General features: G+C 39.3%; 1 protein-coding gene across 1 annotated transcript in view; it reads left to right on the forward strand.

Moving 5' to 3' along the window:
• Positions 1-2,699: 2,699 nt before the first annotated feature.
• Positions 2,700-22,468, forward strand: part of pkn1a (protein kinase N1a) — a 49,605-nt gene continuing 29,836 nt past the window's right edge. The window contains exon 1 of the mRNA XM_088341732.1: positions 2,700-3,276. Coding sequence (XP_088197858.1) covers positions 3,256-3,276 — 21 coding nt within the window. The 5' untranslated portion in view covers positions 2,700-3,255. The remainder of the gene's footprint in view (positions 3,277-22,468) is intronic.

The raw sequence follows: 22,468 nt of genomic DNA on the forward strand, positions 1-22,468 counted from the left end.
TAAAATGAGGAGGCTCTTTTGGCTCCCAAACGGCTCAGCAGATTGTTTTTACGTTCTTTCAGAATAGATTAGCAATTATTATGCAACAGTATGCACAGAATGACTTAAAGACGGGGGGAATAAAGGTTTTTTTTTAAAAGACAAAACAGGAGAAAAAGAAACTAAAGAAGAAAAAGAAAATCAAATTAGGGATAAAAATGAATTTTTTTAAAAAAAGTGGAAATGGTAAACGGTCTGCAATTACATAGCACCATTCTAGTCACTGAAGATCACCCAAAGTGCTTTATATAAATAGGTTTTTTTTTGTCATATTTTGGATTTTAAAAAAAGTATTCTTTTTTTTTCGTCAGTCATGATTGTTTTTGTTGTTTATTTGTTTGTTTTTGTCGTAAAATAGTTGGTTCATTTGAAATTTGTGTTCATTTCTGTTTTTTTTTTGTTTTGTTCTTTTTGGTGGACATTCTTGTCTGTTTGTTGTCGTATTTTGTTTGTTTCCTGATTTATTATTGTTCATTTGTGGGTCAATATTTGTTTGTTTTTCATTCAGTTTTGTATGGGGTTTTGGGACCTTGTTTTGTTTCGTTTTTAATTGTATTTTGGTTGTTTCCTGGTCAATTCTTTTTAATTTTTTTGGTCAAATGTTGTCGTTAATTTGGATCTGTTTTGTAGATTTTTTTGGTCGTTTTTTTGTTTTGTAGTATTTTTTTTCTTCTTTTTTCTTTTTGACAATTTTCGTTTGATGTTGTTTTTTTCCTGGTCAATTTTTGTAATTTTTTTCGGATTGGTTCAATTTTTGGTCATTTCTTGTCATATTTGTGTTGTTTCCAGGTCAATTTTTGTTCATTTTTGGTTAGTTTTTTTTTTTTGGTCAGTTTTGTGTGTTTTCTTTGTGTTGTTTTTGTCACGTTGCCATAGCGCCCAATTGGCCCCGCCTGTGTGGCGCCAACTGCAGCTCGTTGACAGATTGACTTCCCTTCTATTTAAGCTCAGTGCTCACACTCTCCCTTTGTCAGTCCGTGAACGAACCTCTGCCCCGCAAGACGTGGGTTTTGACTCGGTCCTGTTTCCTGTTGGTATTTCCTGTCCGGTATTGTTCCCATTTATTTTGTCCTGTTTAATATCGGTTTCCAGTTTCGTTCCCATCTCGTTTTTCCTGTTTAATTTTGATATCCTGTTTTGATATCAATCCTGTCTGTCCCGTCCTGTCTGGTATCTACCCCATCAGTCCGATATCTGCTCGGGCAATTGGTATCGATCTCGTCGTCCTCGAGCTTCCTGTCATTCTACGCCAGACTGCTGCCTAACGTGCATGACTCCCCATTTCCTGTAAAATAAAACGCTTGTGTGAGAAACGTCACGCGTTTGGGTCCTGATCCTGTTCTGGTTCATGACAGTCTTTTTGTTGTTGTACTTTTGTTGTTTCCTGGTCAATTTGTTTGTTTTTAGTAGTTTTTGGGCAACTTTGATTTGATTCTTATTGTCATTTCGTGTCATGTGTTGAGTGTATCCTTGTCGTTATTTTTTGTTCATTTTCTTGGACAATTTTCGGTTTTGGTGTGTTTTTTGGTTGTTTCTAGTCGTATTTCTTTTTCCCTGGTCAATTTGTATTTGTTTTTTGGACAATTCTTGTTTTTTTTTCACTTATATCTTGTCAAGTCATGTATATTTATGTAGCCCTTAATCACAAGAAGTCTCAAAGGGCTGTACAGACTACTATTAAACCTTCCCTTGATCTCAAACGCGCAGATTTCTTCTTGGCTCTTGGCCATGGAGTTTAGTTTTCAACCAAAAATATGAAAACAAGGGATCCGTTAACCCTTAAAATAAGCTAAAAGTGTATTTTTGTACGCGATAGCCAACTACAGTTGTTGTTGCACTGAAAGGTAAATATTTTTACTTTATATTTTGTTGTGTTGTGTGTTTTTCGTGATTTCTAGGTTACTTGACTTTAAAGTTGCTTAGTAGAAAAAAACATGAAAGCTTAAATGAAGTAGGCTAAAAGTTCACTGTAGATTGCTATTATTTATCATCTTTCAATCGTTTCCTGATCGAATTAATCAACAATTTTTAAATCAACAACACGGGATCACGAACAAATGCATCTTGCATGCATGTCAAGTTTCAGAAATGGGAAATCGGGAGATTTTTTTTTTCGCCGCGATTATTATTATTATTATTTGAAAAGACAACAATAAAATTGTTTTTCAATCTACTTTACTGTTATTTCATGTTTGCATGTGATTATTACAATGTTTAATTATTCCAAATTTTCTGGTTTTCTTTAACATAGTCATATGTAGCACTCTTATTCGTCTGCTGCTCTCGAAGGAATGAGATCACGTTCGAGATTATAATTGCCAAGTCTCGATCAAAGCTTTTTACGGTGCAGAACGGCGAAAAAGACGATGATAAAGACTATGGATAATACGGCTACATTTTAATCGGCAAAACTTTATTCACCTAAAAATTTCGGCGACCAAAAACAATTTAAAAAATGAAATTTTTAGAAATCGGTAGATGTTGCTCTCAGATCGGTAGGCGGGAAAATCGTAGCCAAAGCGGTAGTCTTAACAAGTGTGATCTTGACCAATCACAAGAGGAGGAAAAAGCGTCTCCATGGGAACCCGCACTCTATTGGCGGGAACCCGGCTTCCGTCGTTCACTTCGAAAAGCTTGCCCATAGAGGCGTTTCGTTCGCGACCCACACATTACTAGCGAGCCAGCCAGCGAGCGAGGCGTGTTTGAGAAGGTTCACGGATGTTACCGGCGGCGCAACTCACAAGGAAGAAGAAGCTCTCATTTATGTCATTTTTCTCTCAAAACTCCTCCAGCGGATGCGATTTTCCCCCACGGCAGGACGAGAGTCAAGCGCCGCCGCGTTAGGGGCTTTCCTTTCTTTCTTCAGCGGGGTTCATTGTTATAAGCTGCCATTGTGGATGTCCGCATGTTCGGTTGGGATGGTTGACCGCGAGACGTAAATGCAACGACCATTTTCCAATCTTTCTTTTTTAAAATTCATGTCAATTTTAAAAAACAAAGTCCGAGGGGGAGGATAGAGAAAACAACAAGCAGGGTGGGTCCACCCACACCCGGGCAAGGATTACCTCTTGGGCCGCCTTTTGTGTCAACAGGCTGTTCGGACAAAAGTTGTAGACAAACGTCCATTATCGCCTGCTATTGTTCGCTTCGGGGTGGGGAAGATAAGCCCCATATGAGCACTGGTCGCCCGGCTGAGACACGGCGACAGGAACCGGGATGGCCAACGACTCAGTACAAGTAAGTCCACTTCGTTAAAATGGCCTTTTATTCACTCGGGTAGTTTTTTGAGTGCTGCTTTCTGTTAAAGTCGCACAAGAAGGTTAAATTGGGAGGTTACCCCATACCTATTTTTACTTCAACTTTCAACATGGACGATTTTAGGTTTAAAATTTTGGGGGTGTTGAGCACCCCAGAGTGTCTGGCTGTTTAAACACATTTTTTCCATTTCACTTAAAGCCCCAGTGTGTAGTAATTGACCACTAGACGGCACTGTAATGTCTAATGCGAATGAAAACCATTGCTAAGAGCACATTGAGCAGCAAGATGCCAGACAAACATGGCGGTGACTTTTCGATATACCGTAAATTCCGGACTACAAGCCGCTACTTTTTTCCCCTAACTTTCAACCCTGCGGCTTATTCAGTGATGCGGCCAATTTATGTAATTTTTCTAACGCCTGCTAGCGGCGCTCGAGTGTTGCTACCATTAACTGCCCTGTCAAAGCTATATTATTATTAATAAAGCTTTGAAAACTCTCTCGGTGTACCGTCTTTCTTTGTAAATATGTGTAACCCATGTATAATATGTATTTGTAACTGTATATTTTTGTAATGTATTTATTTTAGACACCTTTTCTGATATGTTTTGCACGGGTAAACGAAAAATGAGGGGCGGAACAAACGCGGGGTGCCGAGTTTAAGTGGGGACAGCTAAAGGTGAGGGACAGACAAGGAAAGAAGAGGGGTTAAAAAGTTGGTTAAAGAAAAAGGAGTTGCGTGAGTAAATGTGTTCATCTGATATATTTTCCCACCCTTACCTTTGGAAATATACACTTTTTTCCTTGGATTACTGTCAACGGGACCCGGACTCTGCAGGTCTGCATCAAACCTTAAGTACCGGTATCATTTTCCGTTCATTTTGCCGGCTGTGATATTTGAACTGTGGACTTTAATGAAGGACATTTCGTTTCAATCGCGGGACTTGAAGTGGGGTTTGGGTTAATTTTGTGTTTGTGTTACATCACAACATTCTAAATTTATGAGACAGGCCTTTTTTTCCTTCCAATGAACAGTTGTTTTGATCGTGTAGTTTCTGCGTGCTAAATCAAGAAACTGTATTATAAAAAGGCAGATCTGGAAATGATTGCTATGCATATTAGCTCCAATATCTTGAAATCTTTGGATAAAATCCTATTCTGTATTTTTTTTTGGGCTGATATAATTTATTTCCCATATCAGATTGGGACACCCCTACTTTTAAACACAAATTCAGAAAAATAAACCTTTTCCCTCTTTGTGATTTATACCAGTGCCACCTCTGCTAAATTTGGGTACATGCAGAGAGACAATAATCAATTATATGCCGGGAATCGTTGATAAACTGATCAATTTTCAAGTGTTTAGGGGGCTCTCCTGAATTTATATTGACATTTTTCCTCTGGAGGTGACAGAATGCATTAATGCTCTAAGAATGCCGTGGTACTCAGTTGAATTGGAAATGGATAGTTTGTTTCTTATTAATTATTGAATGTGGGACACGTCAGCATTTTCAGATCCAACTTTGGTTTCAGTCGTCTTTAATGTGTGTCATATATACATAGTTGTTGTTTTTAATAAAATGCTTTGGCCTGGGAGATTTGTGTCCAGCGGCATGGAGAAAACATTATGATGTCCACATCTTACAGGACCAGTTTTTTTTAAACATTTTAAGATATTTTCAGTTCACATGTAATAGCATCGTAGGAAAAAACAAGTGAATTGGAAAGTCGTTTTAACGTTCACAGTAAATCCCCATTTGGAAGACAATCAGGGTCCACAATACAGAAATACATTGATACATTCCATTTACTCTAGTTCTATTCTACGAGGCATCATTTTACAAGTGTATAGTTGACGTTTTAAGTGCAGGGTTGAAACATGTCATTAGGCATAGCCACACATCTGACAGCACAAGAACTTTGTTGGTTGAGCAATCTTGCATTCTTGATGCAATAAGGGGAAGTTGTATATCTTTCTTTTCATGTGTATGGCGTTCATTGCATCAAGACCTCTTCATCCTCTACAATTGTTGGAATCATATTTCATGGTAGAGTATATGTTTACTCTTAGGGAAGTTTGTGCATTTACCCACAATAGCTAGTCAAGCTTTGTTTTTATTTGCAACCGGAGCTCACGGGTCGCACATGTTTAGCAGCAGGTAGTAAAATCAGACGGGCTGAGTTTAATTATGCCGCTGAAATACTTGGCTGTTATCTGACCACGTTTAAAAGCTTCAAGTCTGGTGTCTTTTCCATTTGAAGTGGTCCTAACCCTTTGCTTTGACGCCGCCGTGTCTCCAGGCTAGATAGAAGAGTTCCGGCATGAATGTAATTGTTCCATTACTCTTGGTACGTGGAAAACAACCTGTTGGGAAAATGGGCCAAACCAATACATCTTGGCGTATTGGTTTACCAACTAGGACTAAGGTCGGTCATCTTAAGTCCATAAAGATGGTAGAAACGTTTCAAAAGTGAAATGATCTGATGACGTTATCCAACAACAGTTTCTATCACGGTTGCACTCAATTAGAACATATTCTTCTGAATATAACCAAAGTGGCATTTTCAATTTTGTCCGAAAGAAAAATAGGCTGTCGAAAGAACCTTGTTGTCATGACATCACGTCGACCGTAAGGCGATCTCCCCGAAGGACGCTTTCACTTGGGGCGGAGTTGGTTCACGATGAGACTTCTCACTTCTTATTTTGCACACAAGAGAAAGAATGAGATGGAGGACACTGTCAAAACAGGAGATATGACAAGCCTTTACCAAAAACGATTCAAGTTTGTTTGTACATCTGTTTCCAAGTTTTTGTTAGCCGCTAGCCGCACTTTGGCTAATATTTACATGCTAAGACTACAGATCCAACTTGATACAGCTGAGCCGTTTTAATTAGTAAACACATACTTTGTGTGTGTCATTTATTCCATTAGACCACAAAGTCTATTGGCTGGCGCTTAGTCTTGTACAGAGAGTGTAATTATTTAGTGTATTATTAATATTTTACTTTGGAGAAAAATATGTGACTCGTTTGTTGAATCCTAACTTCCTTCCTCTTGTTTTCTTGTCACTATTCATTCTCCTGTCCTTCAAAGGCTAAAATGCCCGAAAAATATGTACATACCATATTTTCACGTGACATATAACAGTCTCAGATTTTCTTTAAATTGTGCAGCTCTAAAGGGCTAGGTGTGGGCATGTGTATTAGGTGAGTTTCACACTGCAAAGCTTAATGCCCAATTCCGTTTTTTGAGTGAAATACGTTTTTGTGAGATTGTTCAAGTGTCCCGCATGAACTTATCATACATAAAAGAGCAAATACCATATCTCTTGTATTCTGGGAAATTCCACCTTGGCACACTTCCAATCTTTTGGTTTCATTGTGTTTTGTTGGTCAAATTTTTACACGGGTTTCTAATTTTAAACTGTCCCTGACTAATCTTCTCATGACGTGTGATTTGATGAACCTACAGGAAGGCGCAATTAAGAGAAACACCCATTTCAGACTTCCTCTAATATTGTGGAACAAGTATGAGAACAATTAAGATATACGGATTTGCGGTTGTTTTGTCTTGTTCCTAATGTTTTCGCACGTCTATGTTCGCTCAGATTTAGACCGCTCTGGGGAATGGGCTGGAGTACTCCTTACAAGGCCTTACCATGACATAAGTAGACAGATATGCACATAGTCTTTTTTTTCTTTTGTCTCTGACGTCACTAGCCTGCGGACAGACATGCATTCACAATCCACAGGAAAGCTTGAAGTAACAATAAAGCACCTGAAGACACACAGATCATTCGTTTTCATTCCAGTGTCAGAAATCCTGTTAAACAGGACTGTGGACTTGCAATCACACAATGTTATTTCTCCACAATATCTTTTTTCTGTATTTAGATTTGAAACACAGCTTCACTTCCTCATATCTAATCCTGGAAATGACCCCCGCTTTGTATTTTATGTCCCGCAAAATATTTCAATACGTTACTACTAACTGCACAGTTACGAGTCGTAGCTGTTAAGTAAACTAACCTTTTAACTGCGCTCGTCTTGGATGTCTTTGGCAAAGGAGTAGATCATATTACGTTACTTAGTAGCCGTGTTTCCACCTTGCAATTCAGCTCATTTGTTTGACGGCTAGCTAAATTGCATTACATCATGGATGAGCACTGACCACTTTTCAGAGTTCAGCACTAGTTGTTGGGAGAGGGGGCGTCCTCTGAGGCTCACATGGCCCCGGCCCCGAGGGCAGAGGGTAGAGTGTTCAAAAAAGGGCATTATGCCGATGCCGACAGTGCTCTGCAGCCTCAGCGGTACAATGGCACCTATTGTCTGACACCCGCAACCTAGATCACATTCAGTTCACTGCCAGTTCATTTCCCCGTATCCTTTAGCTGAGGCGGTTGGCAACCACGCCCTCACCAGCTGACCAACCAAACCCTGTCTGGTTCTTGTCATTTATTTGACTTGTTTTCCTAAAGATCTTGGGAAGCAATGTTCTTTTATGCTTTTTGGTATTTGTATTACAGTATTCCCTCAATATTCACGGTTAATCCGTTCCATAATCTACCGCAATAAATGAGTTGTTTATAATTTTATCTTTTCTTTCTCGCGGCCGCCACCTCTGGATTGTGTCTTCATTGCCGCCTCTGTTGAACGAGTTCATGATGCGCGTGCAAGTATGTGCATGTTAACAGACTCGATAACAAGGGATTTGTATTGTAATAAATGCAACAGTGTCACAACCAAATGTGCATTGATCTGGTAAATTACCAAGGGCTACATGACAAAATTTTGGATGATTGTGGATATGTTCGGCAAATTGCAGGATTTTTACAGAAGGAGGCTAGTTTGAGTTAAGCACGGGCATTAAATGGGGGTTTCACCTTGAAAAAAAGAAAATACTTCTATTCTTGTTCTGAAATATTTTCTTCCCGTCATTTTCTCATGGTGCCAATGGTGCGTGCACCTATGGTTCTTGTGTAACTGCAATGCTGTGATACGTGTTTTTGTTAGGTAGCACAGCAATCAACTATCTAACTAATTGTATTATTTTTCTCTAGACGATTGTTTTCCTACTGTTTCTACAATCTCTTCATAGTAGCAAACCAACTGCTTAACATTACCCGACTGCCAATGTTACCTTGATGGCTAAAAGCTTGGAATTATACTTTTAGTTATTTTTTAGTGAGTAATGTTTCAAAACACCTCATCTTTCAAGCAAATGTAGGGCAAATGAAGAACCATACACAAACAAATACAAACAATGTGCGTGACGTTCCCCCTATCTAATGTGCTCTGCACTAAACAGCTTTGATAAAAGGAAAATATAAGCAGATGGGTGTATTGGGAAAAAAGGAAAAGGGCTCTTTGAACTCACTTAGGCATTGTTAACACATACTTGCAGAAAATATTAAACTTTAGAATTTTCACCCCACCTCAAACGATTAAGTAAAATTCTACAAAGTAAGAACTATTCTAAGATATTTTATGCAGCAAAGCACTGTGGGACTGGTAATAAAGAGATGTTACATGCATACACCAACCTACTCGCTAAAAAGTCTCCTGAATATTGGCTACTTACTCTAGGACATGAGTGTTTTATCAAGGCCCTCCATGGTGAAATTGTTCTATCTATCACTATATAGTGAATGGAACAGTTGTATTCATTTTTCACAAGTTGATATTATTCTGATTGAAGCAAATCTTTCATCCACCAATGATGGCTGGACCCTGCGACTAATTTAGCCGCAAATGCGGACAGATTTACAGTCACACAACGCAAGTGTAATAAACACCCTCTGCAGTTTGTTAAAAATGTGGTACTTGAAAGATGTCATATTCATAAAACACTTAGTCACACGAGCGCTAACAATTGAACAATAAGGGAACAGCCCTAGATGAGTATTTTTGTTCTCTAAAATCATCCATCCGGGTGAAAATGAAGATTCTCACCCTCACTTGGAGCCAGGCCTGACGCCGGCGTACTCCCACCCTGACATACTCTGAACCTTGACCCTCCCTCACTATGGTAGCTTTGCTATAATGCATTGTAGACGTTGGAAATTTCTTTGCCAGGACGCTTGCAAAGAAACTCGGAACAAGCGCCTTCCTTTGATTTTATTCATACATTCTTACACAGTTGAGTCCCACATCTCCCCAGCGGGGGTCTGGCTGGTAAAAAGTTCTTGAGCGAAACAATGGGCTGCCTTAACAGGATAAATTAAGTATGCTTTCCTCGAGCTGACTCAACAAACACAAAGCTCAGTTGCCATTGTTGAAAGCACGTGCATCTTGGTGGAAAGTAGCTTTTCAGGACAACAACACAGAGCTATTAAATTCAATCCAAGAGTAATCATTTGCAAAATGCCATCGTGAGGCTTTTGATAAATATCACTGAACACTCATAATAGCACCCAATAGAGTCTTGATTGAAAACAGTAATCTGCATGATTATTAGAATGTCTAAGAAAAGTAACAAGGAAAACATCCAAACTCCACACAGGAAGGTCAAAGTAGATATTTGAATACTAAACCTCCGATATGCTCAAACCTCAGATCTTGCAGCTCATTTGGATTCAGCTCATATTTAAGGGAAAAATAGACCTGGAACGTCAACTACAAATTGTCATTGTACCCTGAAAGTCACAGAATCTCCCTATTTCAGAGAAAGTTGCTTATTTTATTTTATTTTTTATTTTGACTCTCCACCATGAAAAAGTATTGGTAAAGATAAGAATTAAACGACAACTAAGGTTTGACCAATTCATTTGCAAAAATGTTGTTCTATGCAAATATCACTATCAACAGCAATATAATTTGGCTTTTACTTAAAAAATAAAAGGTAACCATTAAAAAGTCTGGAACCTTGAACAAATCAGATGTTAACTATCTCACAGCATTGGCTTGCTCTCAACTTCAGCTTTGTTTGATTCTACCCGCCGAAGAACAAATAATAACAGCATTCCTGGCAGAGGTAAAATCCCAGTCCGGACGTTTAAGATAAAGACCAAACAATGAGAAGAAGGATGTTGAGTTGTTTCCTTCATTGTGAACCGTGTTCAGTGTAGCAGAGATTAGCCGTGCACGAAATCCAGAATGAACCCCCATCACCTGTTTCTGGCCCCAAATTCTGCACTTGAGCACAGAACACAGACAAGAACGAACGACTTTCCTCGCAGCAGCTGCCGCTAGTTCATCTTTGTCCATTAATCCGAAAGGGAATCTAGAAAGTGGAGGCCTGTTTGTATAAACAAGGCAGTGTTTTTGTACCACAACCAAGTTCCACATGACTGAAGGATTTCACATTGAATTGTCAACCTTTCCGTATTTCAAACCATCTTTTGCAGAAATATTCTTGACCAAACTGCCATCTGGAGGAAGACTTTGAATTAAGACGTCTACTATGTTGTGTTTGCTCAACTTTCCTCCCACTTGTACTCCCTTCTCTCCAAACTACAGCTGTTGCCTTCCCTCTTGTTCGCCCCCCCTTCTCTCTGAAGCCACCTCTTTGTTTTCCTATTTGGGTTCAACCTCAAGAGCTGTCGTCAACTGGGGGTTAATTAGAAGGAAAAGGCTTGTTGATCCCACAAACATCACTTTTAGGATAAATATGGGTCACTTTCCAAATGTAGGTCAGGAACTTATGGCTTGCGAGCCAGATATGATTCATTTCATAATTATACATGGCTAGGAGATAAAATTCTGATCATGCAGATTTTTTCAATCGCGTTCCAATTTTGATAAGCGCAGAGTTGAGTTTGGTGCATGCATAGCTGCCGTCACGTTGGCAGTATGGGCGGTTCGGTCCAGTATATAAAGAGCACAGTCCGAAATATAGTTTCAAACAGAGTCCATTTTGGCAATATGTCGTTGAGGAATCAATTATATTGAACCTAGTTAAACTATCTAGAGTATGTTCACTGTTGAGACATTTTATGATGAAAACCCCCAGAACAAACTGTAGCACACAAGAACAGAACAAAAATGCTGGTCAAGTACACAGAGCTCATCTTGAGATGCAGCAATAACTCACTTTTGAATTATTGCCTGCAAGTAAAAGTCGTAATATATGTCATTCAGTCTTTTCATGTATGCATGTGCGTGTTTGTGTGTGAGCATGTGACTTTTATAATCGGTTGAAGAAAATTTCCTAGACAATCCCTGATCTCAGTAGCGTGACGATCAAGTCGCATTGAGGACACACATTTAAGCATTCTAGCTTTGGAATGACAGATTGAAGTAATTACATTGCTGCTCATCTCAAATATGAATCCTGTATCCTCTTAAATGCAGATATACAAAAATAGCCATAACAAACAATTCCACGTATGCTATAAAAATCTTTAGTTCTGTTCAAATAAGATTTGTGCTGAAGGTGGGACAAAATGTAACGAGATCACGACCATGGTAAATCGTTCCAAAACGTTTGCTGAAGGTTGAGGGAAAGATATACAACTGAGACAAGGGGGAACCCCTTTTGTGAGTGTGGATTAAAGGATGTTTGCACCCAACTGTAAACATATTAGTTGCTGCAAATCCAACCTTATGTTAAGTTCTTTAAAGAAAGAAAGTATATATTTTTTCCCTGCACAGAACATTTTCTTTTTAGGAGGGGGTGTCTAGAAATTTTATATTTTCCGTAAAGTTGTTCATAACCTTTTAACCTTCTCTTACAAATGGATGCCATAAAATGGCATTATTGTTGCCTTTGTGTTTTTAGCAGTTCTCAGTGTTTGCTATGCACTATTGCATTGTCGCCTGTGTACCGCTTATTTACAAAATGACATCGCCAGCTGCCGGCCCAGCATGTAAATGGTGTTATTTTTGCGAGTCCATGTGAAGAGGGAATGGTAAAACCCTGAACAAAACCTGTATATTTAAATTGTTTCCTATTTCTGCGATTGTTTGGCGTTAGACCTGCCTTTTGGTGGTCTCTGCTCTTAAACGAAACACATTATTCCCACCGCCAGCTTCATGACAAGTGCCTTTTGTTAAGTCAAGTCATGTTTATTTGTATAGCCCTTAATTACAAAGAGTCTCAAAGGGCTGCACAGACCACAGATTATTGCAAACCACAGACTACTATTACACCATCACCTGATCTAAAACCTACATGAGGGCAAGGAAAAACTCAAACCTCAACATGAGGAAAATGAAAGAACCTTGAGATGTTGTCAACATAGACCATAGGTTATCCATATGCAATGGAATAAAAGTGTGTTTTAAGCTTAGATTTAAACATTTCCACTGAGGTTGCAGATCTAATCTCAGGGGGGAGAGCATTCCAAAGCACCGGGGTCCGAATGGAGAACGCTCTCGAACCTGCGGATCTCTTCTTGCCTCTTGGGATCACGAGTAGACCAGCATTTTCAGAGTGGAGGCTCCGTACTGGAACATAGGGGGAAATTAAATCTGAAAGATATAAGGGAGCAAGTCCATGCATGATTTTGTATACTACCAACAGTACCTTAAAATCTTAATCTTAAGCTAACTGGTAGCCAATGCAGGTTAGCTAAAATCGGGGTAATGTGATCAAACTTTCTTGTCTTGGTTAAAAGCCTCGCTGCAGCACTTTGTACCAGCTGAAGGCTCTTGATTTTGGACTTCGGGAGACCGGAGAGTACTGCATTAGCTTAATCGAGACGGGAGGTAACAAATTATGAATTATAACCTCAGCATAGGGCGAATTTTAGCAGTGTTGCGAAGATGGAAATAAAAGAACAAATAAAACAGCATTCCTGGCGGAGGTAAAAGTGTGTTTGAAAGGACAGATTGGGGTCAGATGTGACACCTATATTTTTGACGGATTCACACTGGGTGATATTACATTCGTCAATGTTCAGAGCAGTTTTTGAGAACAAGTCACGGCATTTAGATGGACGTAACATTTAGGTCTTTTCAGAGTTAATAAGGCACAAGAAGTTGAGTGACATACACTCTTTTATCTCAGTGAGGCAGGCCTCCAAATTTCCCAAAAACATTTTCTGGGAAGAATTAGTTCTGCCATACCTAAAAGGGGGTCCGTGACGGAATTAGCCGTCAGTAGGATGAGCTCATATCTTGATTTATCTTCACCCAATGAACCGATAACACATGCACACCTGGCTGCTTACTTGCAAGTTCCTGGGCATGGCTGTCAAACTTAAGACCTGGTTTAAAGCACAGAACAAAAAAAAACAAGATTATAATGTTGACTTCAAATGTTTTTTTTTTTTTTGCTTTGTCAGTTTTATGACCAGTAGTGATGCTCTCAACAACCAACAAGCCTCTCTCAAGGGGCACATCACTCAGTGTCTCCTGTCAATTGTAATGTACAGTATATAGTTCAGGTGATGGTTTTAAATCAGGGGTCTCAAACTCAGTCAGTCAGGGGCCGCTGTTGCTAGCATGTGGGTGGGGTTGGGCCAAATGGGGTTTTCCACAAATACAGCGCTGATAAAAACATTCAGTTGCTCTTAAAGGAACAGGGTTTAATATTTGTCCACTAGATGTCGCTGCAATTTGTAGTGCAACCAAAAATAAGTCCAAGGAATTATTCTTTCATTTTTTATTTTTTTTAGGGGTAAAAATACAAAAAAGAGACAAAAGGAACACAGGAATGAAAATAAAAGTAGCAGATTAGAAAGCAAAAAAGAGGAAAGAAAAGAAAAAAAGAATTAAATACAAAAAAGAAGAATCATGCAATTTTCTTTTAATTTTTGATTTTTCTTTTCTTCTTTTTTCTTTTCCTTTTTTCTTGGGGTTTCACTACTTATCTTGTTTTTTTCCCCACAAATATAGCGATGATAAACACATTCAGTTGTTCTTAAAGGAACAGAGTTTTATATTTGTCCACTAGATGTCGCTGCAATGTGTAGTGCAACCAAAAATGAGTCCAAGGAAGACTATAAACTACGGAGTGAGCAAAAGGCACTCTTATTCTTTCAATTTCTACCCAGCCTTTTACTAGGGATAGACAAAATGATGAGAAAAAAGAATAAAAATAGGGGAGAAGAAATAAGAAAAAGGTGCAAAAAGGAGAAGAAAAGAAAGCAAAAAAGGAAAGAAACGAAGAAAAGAATTAAAGACAAAAAAGCAATTTTCTTTTAATTTTTGATTTTTCTCTTTTCTTTTTTTTATTTTTCTTTTCCTTTTTTCTTGGGTTTTACTCTTTCCTTTTTCTTTTTTCTCTTTTGTCCTTGTTTTCTTTTCTTATGTATTTTTTATTTTCTTATTTCTCTTCAACATCAACGAGGTGCGTTTTGGTCACTTTGAGTCTCCGTATTTTGTCTTCTTCCAATGTGCTTTTAGCACTCTTTTTCCGTGGCATGGCAGAATACAGCGACATTTAATGGGGGGAAAAAAACACACAATGTCCCTTTTAACTTTCATATAAAGGCCGGGGCCTCGTACTATTATCCTGGGGGGCGCGAGTTAGAGACTCCTGAACTTAATCATTTTGCTCCTCTTTAATGTAATTATCCCTAACTTCAATTCTATTCAATCATTTTTTTTTTACACAACCCGAGGTCATCTTATTAAGGTGTAATTGAGCCAAGCCTAATGGTATAGTGCCCCAACTGTATTTGTAGTGTCAATCAAAGACTACTTTGACTGTAACATCTCCTCCAGAGACAATAGCTCAGTAGACCCTGCCCACTTGTTTATGCCAGTAATGTCCAGACAAAACAGCGGCACTGAAAATGGATGGCTATGAAATGATCATCAAAAGCTGCATGCTTTTATCAGAATTACATATAAGCGCTTTTCAGGGATTTAACACAAATGATGTAACGTTTTAATCTTGACACAAAAGCATTTGCGTCTATATTTGTCGCTCCCTTTAGCTGTGCACAAAACAAAGCGTTGTTGCAAAAACTGCTCAGGGCCCGCTCCACTGATTCACCTGGCACACCCAAAAAAGCGAGGCAAACTTGTTCAGGAATTGAATTCCTCAAAGATTTTCTTAGACCTATTCCCAACACTGTTTCAAATTGGGCAATCCGAGCGGGTCAATTACAAATCATACGTGGGTATTTTATTGTTTGTGCCAAAAGGAGAGTCACATGGTGGTATTAACTTAATATGACACGCATGACCGGTCTGGCAAGACAAACCAGTCCGGTTATGTTGAATAATTACATAACTCAAGATGCCCTGCTTTGTGGGCAATGCTTTAGTAGAAGGGTTAGCTAGTAGCGTAACTCACAGAAGGGAAACAAATGATAGTCCCAATTTTAATTGATATTAAATAAACATATATATATATATATATATATAATATATGTGTGTGTGTGTATTATTCATTTTAAGACTGTGTGTCTTGGTAGGGTTGGGACTTCCAGAAAAGAAATGTACACACAAGTTGGTTCCGATGTAACGTTTTGACCCATATATATAATACTTTTCATCTGGCAACACGGCGGCGCAGTGGTTAGCACATGTGCGTTACAGTTCTCAGGTCATGAGATCGAAACTCCTGTGTGGAGTTTGCATGTTCTCCCCGTGCTTGCGTAGGTTTTCTCCGGGCACTCCGGTTTCCTCCCACGTTCCAAAAACATGCAATACAGGTTAATTGGCTGGTCTAAAGTGTCCCTCGGTGTGAATGAGCGAGCAAATTGTCTGTCCCTGTGTGCTCTGCGACTGGCTGGCAACCAGTTCAGAGTGTCCACTGCCCACTCCCTGAAGATAGCTGGGATGGGCTCCAGCACCCCCGCGACCTTACTGAGGATAAGCTGTGCAGATAATGGATGGATGGATATATATACTGTATATAATCTGCCATCCATTTCTCAACAATTTTGACCAGATCTATATCTATATTTGTATAGATATAGATGTATATATGTGTGTTCTGGTGAGTCATGTAAAACTGTTTCTGTCTTTTGTTTGCCGCATGTTCAAAAAATAAAAATAAAGCACAATAAAAAGAAAGTTGCCACCGAAAAATGCATCTACAGGCCGCATCCATCCCATTTTCATCCCAGTGCAGTCCTTCTCTCCACCACAAAGAGCGTAGCTGAAAGCCAAGGCCACAATTCAAACTTTTTATTTTTTGCATTATTTGATCAATGCTATGACTGTGATGCCCACATTTGCAAGCAAGGAAAAGTCTTGACATTAATGTCATGTATAGCCTTGAATGGTCTTTTTCATGAGGTCTGCTTGGTCGTCCGTCCGCCTTTCTGATGTCCGTCGGTACTGCCAACGGCCTCTCACATGGGCTTTTATCCGTTCCTGGCCTCGAGCGCTGACACCGTCTTTTACAGCTACTTTCATTCCCGCTATCGTTTCTACCAGCACCTGTTTTTTTCTCCTAGGCTGCCTATGTTCTCCAACTGGCGAGGCTGCTCTTTTTGTCCTCTCATGGTGGTGGTGGCTTCTTTCAGACAGGGGTGGGCTTTGAAATTGTTTGCCTGAAAAAAAAAACATGTTCTTTCGCTGTCATTTGGCGTTTTTGCTTACTGCTGCAAGGTTTCAAACCTATTTTTCCATCAATTTCTAATGAAATGAAATGAAAATGAAATGATCTGCATTTATATAGCGCTTTTCAAGTCAATGACTTCCCAAAGCGCTTTACAATGTGCTCTACATTTCCCAATAACAGCCTTGTATTGCAGCCATGTAAGACGCTAACCTGCTTATTGGGGGTTTTAGGGGTTCAGTGTCTTACCCAAGGACACTTCGACATGTAACACGGACGAGCCAGGATTCGAACGGGGATCCCTTGATCCCAAGACGAGCTCTACTTCCTGAGCTACCGCCGCCCCAAATCATGCTAAAACGTTTTTTCAACTGTGTGGCGTTCTTCCTGCTTCTTACTATATCAGTTATTGCAGTTGTAATCGTCTGTCGTCACTGATTTATCATTCCTTAGCTGCCCCTTCCTCCTATTTACCAGACAGTTTACCTGATGTCATTACCAAGTCTCAAGAATGCCTGCAGATGTTTCCCTGTGTGAAGCTGCACAAACATGCCAATATCAGTCACATTTCCCTTGCCATACTTGTATGCATCACCAACTGTTTGGATCCAGTGTAGAATTGGAGTTCTTTATGACCTCAGATAGAACAGCGACTCTATTCTCCTTTCCGCAAGAAATGATTTAAAGCAAACCTGACATCATATCAGCACTAGAGGCTAATCTGCCGTGGCGACCCATTTTCAGCTCTTTAAGTCGGTATAGCAGCCTTTCGTGGCACCGGCAGATAGCCGAGCGCTGTCAGAACATTTACCGTTAAGCTCTGATTAACTTATCTTAATTACGAATCATAACTCTTTTTGTAACATGAGCATGCCAAAGAAATATAAAAGCTTCTCTTTATTTCCCTGTTCTTCTCTTTAAGCTCAGTAACCATAAATAATACAATTTTTAAACTAAATATTTAACATCCTTTTCGTGACTAGTTCTAATGTACTATAATCGGCTTCATTCTTGGAAAAGAAACCCTGATCTAGCTTCTGATATTAGACAAATCACTTGTGCACATTCTTTAGTAAAGTGTCCTTCAAATATTAATCCAAGGTAAGATTGTGCAGAAGCCCTCAAAAATGGATTTTCAGTTGAGTAAAGTATTTCACACAAGGCCAATTTGTGTTTACATTCCTACCTGGACTCGCTAGAAACAGAAACGCAGATATTTTTCAGTCCAGGAAAATCCAGCCGGTGCAGTTGTTGATTAGTCTAACGTAAGATTTTTATGATATATTCCTCTTGATAAGTTGACAGAGAGACTTGCACCTTTACTTACTTTCACTTCAGCATCAGCAACACCTGAGTAATGCACTTGTTGATTCAACTCAGTTCTAAGATTGGGCTCCCTTTTCTATCTCTCCCTCCCCTTGTGATTGTTTGTCTCGTGTGTGCCTACACCCCGTGACCCTCTCGGCGGGGCCTCATCTATCTCTCCTCCCTCTCTTCCTGTCCCCGTCATGCTCTCGCTTTTGTTCGACTGCGTCAGACGCTGCCTCACTCGCCACATTTTTGCTTGTCTGCTGGTGAAAAACCACAGTTTCCTGGCGTCCACAAAATCCTTTTTTTGATCATTTACTGCAAATGGAAGTCAACCCCATAGGATTTCCTCACAATTTAAACATGGATTTTTTTGTTTGAAGATTGAGTCAAAAGGCAATATCCGCCTGTTTTTAATCTATATCTTGGGGCAGACCTTTTGAGAAGGTTGTTGAGTGAAAGAGACATCACAGTTTCTCAGGCTTCACCCAGCGACCAATCACCTGCTTTCTAAAGCCCAACCATGATTTGTAATTATCTTAACTGCTGCTAGCCTGAACAACTGAAATGTTATTTTCACACGAAATTCTCAAAATGAAAGAAAGAATAGTAACTTCTTGAACTCCTTTGGTGTGAATTCCACTGAACTCGTCTATGGCCTGGATCAGTTCGCCAAAGTCCCTTCCCTTGGCTACCTCTCTACGAACCTGGCCCATTTGGCCCTTCCCACAGAAGATAAGCCCATGGAAAGAGGGACCCCCACATAGTTCTTTCAGGCAGAGCTCAGCCGGAATCTTTGACAGTAGACCTGGCCAACAGCAGTGGAGCCGGTGTTCAGGCGGGGGAAATTGTGGACCACGATTCTTAATTATCATAAAGTCACCTATGACCTATTTGTCACGGATGAGCCTGCCAGGGTCTTAAAGCCCTAGACAATATACTGTAAATCCTAGAATCGTTAAGACATGCAAACCCCTTGGTGGTGAGAGCAGCCTGTGAATGTGGTTCAGGATTTGTGTGTGAGGATGCTTCCTAAACGGCTCGCTCGGAAGGTGTTCTAGGCATGTCCCACCGGTAGAAGGGAGCGCTTTGGGAACTGGTTGTCTGAGCTGGAACGAGTGGCTGGGGATAGGGAGGTCTGGGCATACCTGCTGAGGCTGCTGCACAACTATTCTTTTTTTATACCTGCGATCATCATTATCAGGAAGTCTTATTCCCTTCTGCATATTTCCCTGCAGTGTTGCCTTTTAATGACTCAACTTGACATTCTGTGCAGGTTTTTTTCTCCTGAGAATCGCTTATGCCACAGTAGGGAACGTTTGCTGCATCTAAAATAAACCTCAACTTTGGTTCTTCTTGTCTCTGAGGTGGCATTTTTCTCAAAAGATCGCTACCTTGCATAAACGGGAGGGTTCACAGTGCATTTTCATGCTAGAAAATCAATCATTTCTTACAGAAATTGAATTTAAATGTTTCTAGTGTCCTCAGCAACAAACTTGATGGGTGTCATTTAGTTATATTCTGACAGGTTGCAGAGTCTCAAACATAACTTAATGCATGTCAATCTTCATTCCCACAAGCCGGTTTTCTTCAGGCATATGACAAACTGTCAACCAAGTAAAGCGCTATACCAACAGTGACCTCGATCTGTTGTATCAGCAATTGAGGAATCTCACCATTGCCTTTTGGAGTTATATTTTCATTTCTGTACGCTCTCACTAAATTTGAGCTCTGTGAATACTCTGTGCACACCTTTTATAATAACACAACATTAGGTGGAGATTTGTAGCCTTGCTTGACACCTACAACAGTTCCTTTCGTGATCCAAACATCATGGTTACCATCACACACAACGAGCATGTCTTATCGTGAGTGATAGTTTTCCACAGACACATAACATAGTCTTCTCAGTCCGACCCGAGGTCTTAGCCCCTGCGGTTCACACTGTTGCGTTAAATTAGCTCTGCAGAGGTTCCTTTAGTTCTTCAATAAGACCTGCGGGCTGAGTCATTTCTGCCTTGAGCTGTCACAGTTTTGCTAAGGTAACATCAGGTTGAAGGTGCAAATATTCTGTTTTTACATGGAGTTGACCCGGCCACTCACCTGCTTTATTATGTCATAGAGGTATTTAATAAGTTATTCCATTTCAGGAAGCTGATAAAAACAATGTCTCATCTATTTCCCCCCTCTACAACAATAATAGGATTCATACATAGCAAAAATGAAAACATTCTAAATTTTATTTTATCATATTAATGAAGTAATTGAAGTTTAAAAAAACTCTAATATCTATGGAGTTTGATCCTTGATTACCATTCTGGTGTTATGTTTTTTTTGGTTCACATTCAAATTTCATCTTTATTCACTACCATTTTAAACAGAGCTCAACTTCAAAAGTAATCATGCCACTTTAAAGTATACTCTTATAGTTTAATTTTAAATCTTATTTTTCTCGTAACATGTGGAAATTGTCTTTAGAAATAGCCAGATTATCTGATCAAGTAAATGACATAATTTTGATAATCTAAAAGGTTTTATTCTAATTTGACTTGTTTTTGTTTATATATATATATATATATATATATATATATTTTTTTATTTTTTTTTTTTTTCTTTTACTTTACTACTTATTGTAACACTTTTGATGTATGTATGATGTGAAAAAATAATAATTGTCCATATGTCCATATCAAAATTATCTTTCAATGGCACAAAAAATATTATTTTTCATGTTTATTTATTACAGTATAGGTACTTCCATTAATTGTACAACAGTTCTGACAGGATGTTCAGCTCCGGCTCACTCCTGACAGCTCCAGTTTTCCCATTAACTTGTCTAGAAATCATATAACGTTTGGACTTATTATACAGAACAGGAATGACGAAAATAATGATATAAGTCTTATTGGACGTAGGGCAAAATTTTTCATCCATAAAAATTATCAAAGGTGTTTTTTAGAATTTTGTCAGCGAATTTGTTCTTTGGGTTGAATCTTTCAGTTTGATAAACAATCCCAATGTCCAAAATATATATAATTTATCTAAGAGTACTTAAGAAACCCCCTCTTCTATTGAATTAAACATCTCATCATTTAGATTTTTACTTCATGTATTTACTTTTTCTCTGTATTACTACAGCACTTTTAGTTCCCTTGATCTTGATGACTTTGTATTGTTGTTTGGCTGTTTCATGACAATTTTGTTTACAATTATGCAATATTCAATAAAAAAAAGGAATTTAAAAAAACTTAGAATAAAGGGACATTGGTAATTATATAAGGCCTCCTAGTGGTTAAAAAAACTACATTCATTAAAAAAAACCTATTGTGATTTGAATAATAATCAAAATTACAAGAGCTATCCTACACATTTTTTTGTGAGTGCGGAAATTTGTATTTGTTTTACATAACATTAGGCTTAGGGAGCTTGACATGATCTTACCCCACCTTGCTGCTAACCCAAAAAGCAAAAACATTGTAAAAGCCCGGGCAAAAAAAAATTAAAACTTATATGGTGCGTGGGCAGCACGGCGGCGCAGTGGTTAGCGCTTGTGCGGCACAGTTCATGTCATGGGAACCTCCTGCGAGGGTTCAAATCCAGCTCCAGACTTCCTGTGCGGAGTTTGTATGTTCTCCCCGTGCTTGCGTGGGTTTCCCCCGGGCACTCCGGTTTCCTCCCACATTCCAAAAACATACATTTCAGGTGAATTGGCCGGTCCAAATTGTCCCTAGGTGTGAATGAGGGAGTGAGTTGTCTGTCCCCGTGTGCCCTGCAACTGGCTAGCAACCAGTTCAGGGTGTCCCCTGCCCACTGCCCGGAGATGGCTGGGATGGGCTCCAGCCCCTCCGTGACCCTAATGAGGATAAGCGGTACGGCTAATGAGATGAGATGAGATGGTGCGTTTTGGTTACCTTGAGTCTTGGTTGTTTGTATCCTTCCCTCAGATTTTTAGCACTTGTTTTCAGTTGCACGATATAATAGAGGGACATCTAGTGGTAATATAATAAACACTGTAATAATAGACCAGCCCGTTTTTGAAGTATCTGGTGAAATATCGCAGTTCGTCAAGCACTACTCATTGTAATGACTTGTTCCCTGCCAATCCTGTCAAAATAGTTGACGTCAATGGTAGTAAACAAGAAGGTGCATAGCTCTGGGGGGGAAAAAAACGATATAGACCATTATCTATGAAATTTTGCGAGCTACCATTAATGTTGCACTAGATAATGATTTCGACTTTATTCTCTGGCTTTTATCTAATACTTGGAAAACACATCCTTCCATTGTTTCTACCCTCAACATAAAAAGGATGCCCTAATTGGACAGATTTCAAATGCAACTATTGGCGTCACATAAACCAAGTGTGATGGATCTCTAAAATGATTTACAAAACCTCGGACAGGGAGGAAATGTTCTTGATGTATGGAGTCTGTTTCGCCCTTTTCTCTCTGCTGTCAGCCGC

The sequence above is a fragment of the Urocampus carinirostris genome, chromosome 8, assembly GCF_059441175.1.
Source record: "Urocampus carinirostris isolate Australia breed hairy pipefish chromosome 8, RoL_Ucar_1.0, whole genome shotgun sequence".
Lineage (NCBI taxonomy): Eukaryota > Metazoa > Chordata > Actinopteri > Syngnathiformes > Syngnathidae > Urocampus > Urocampus carinirostris.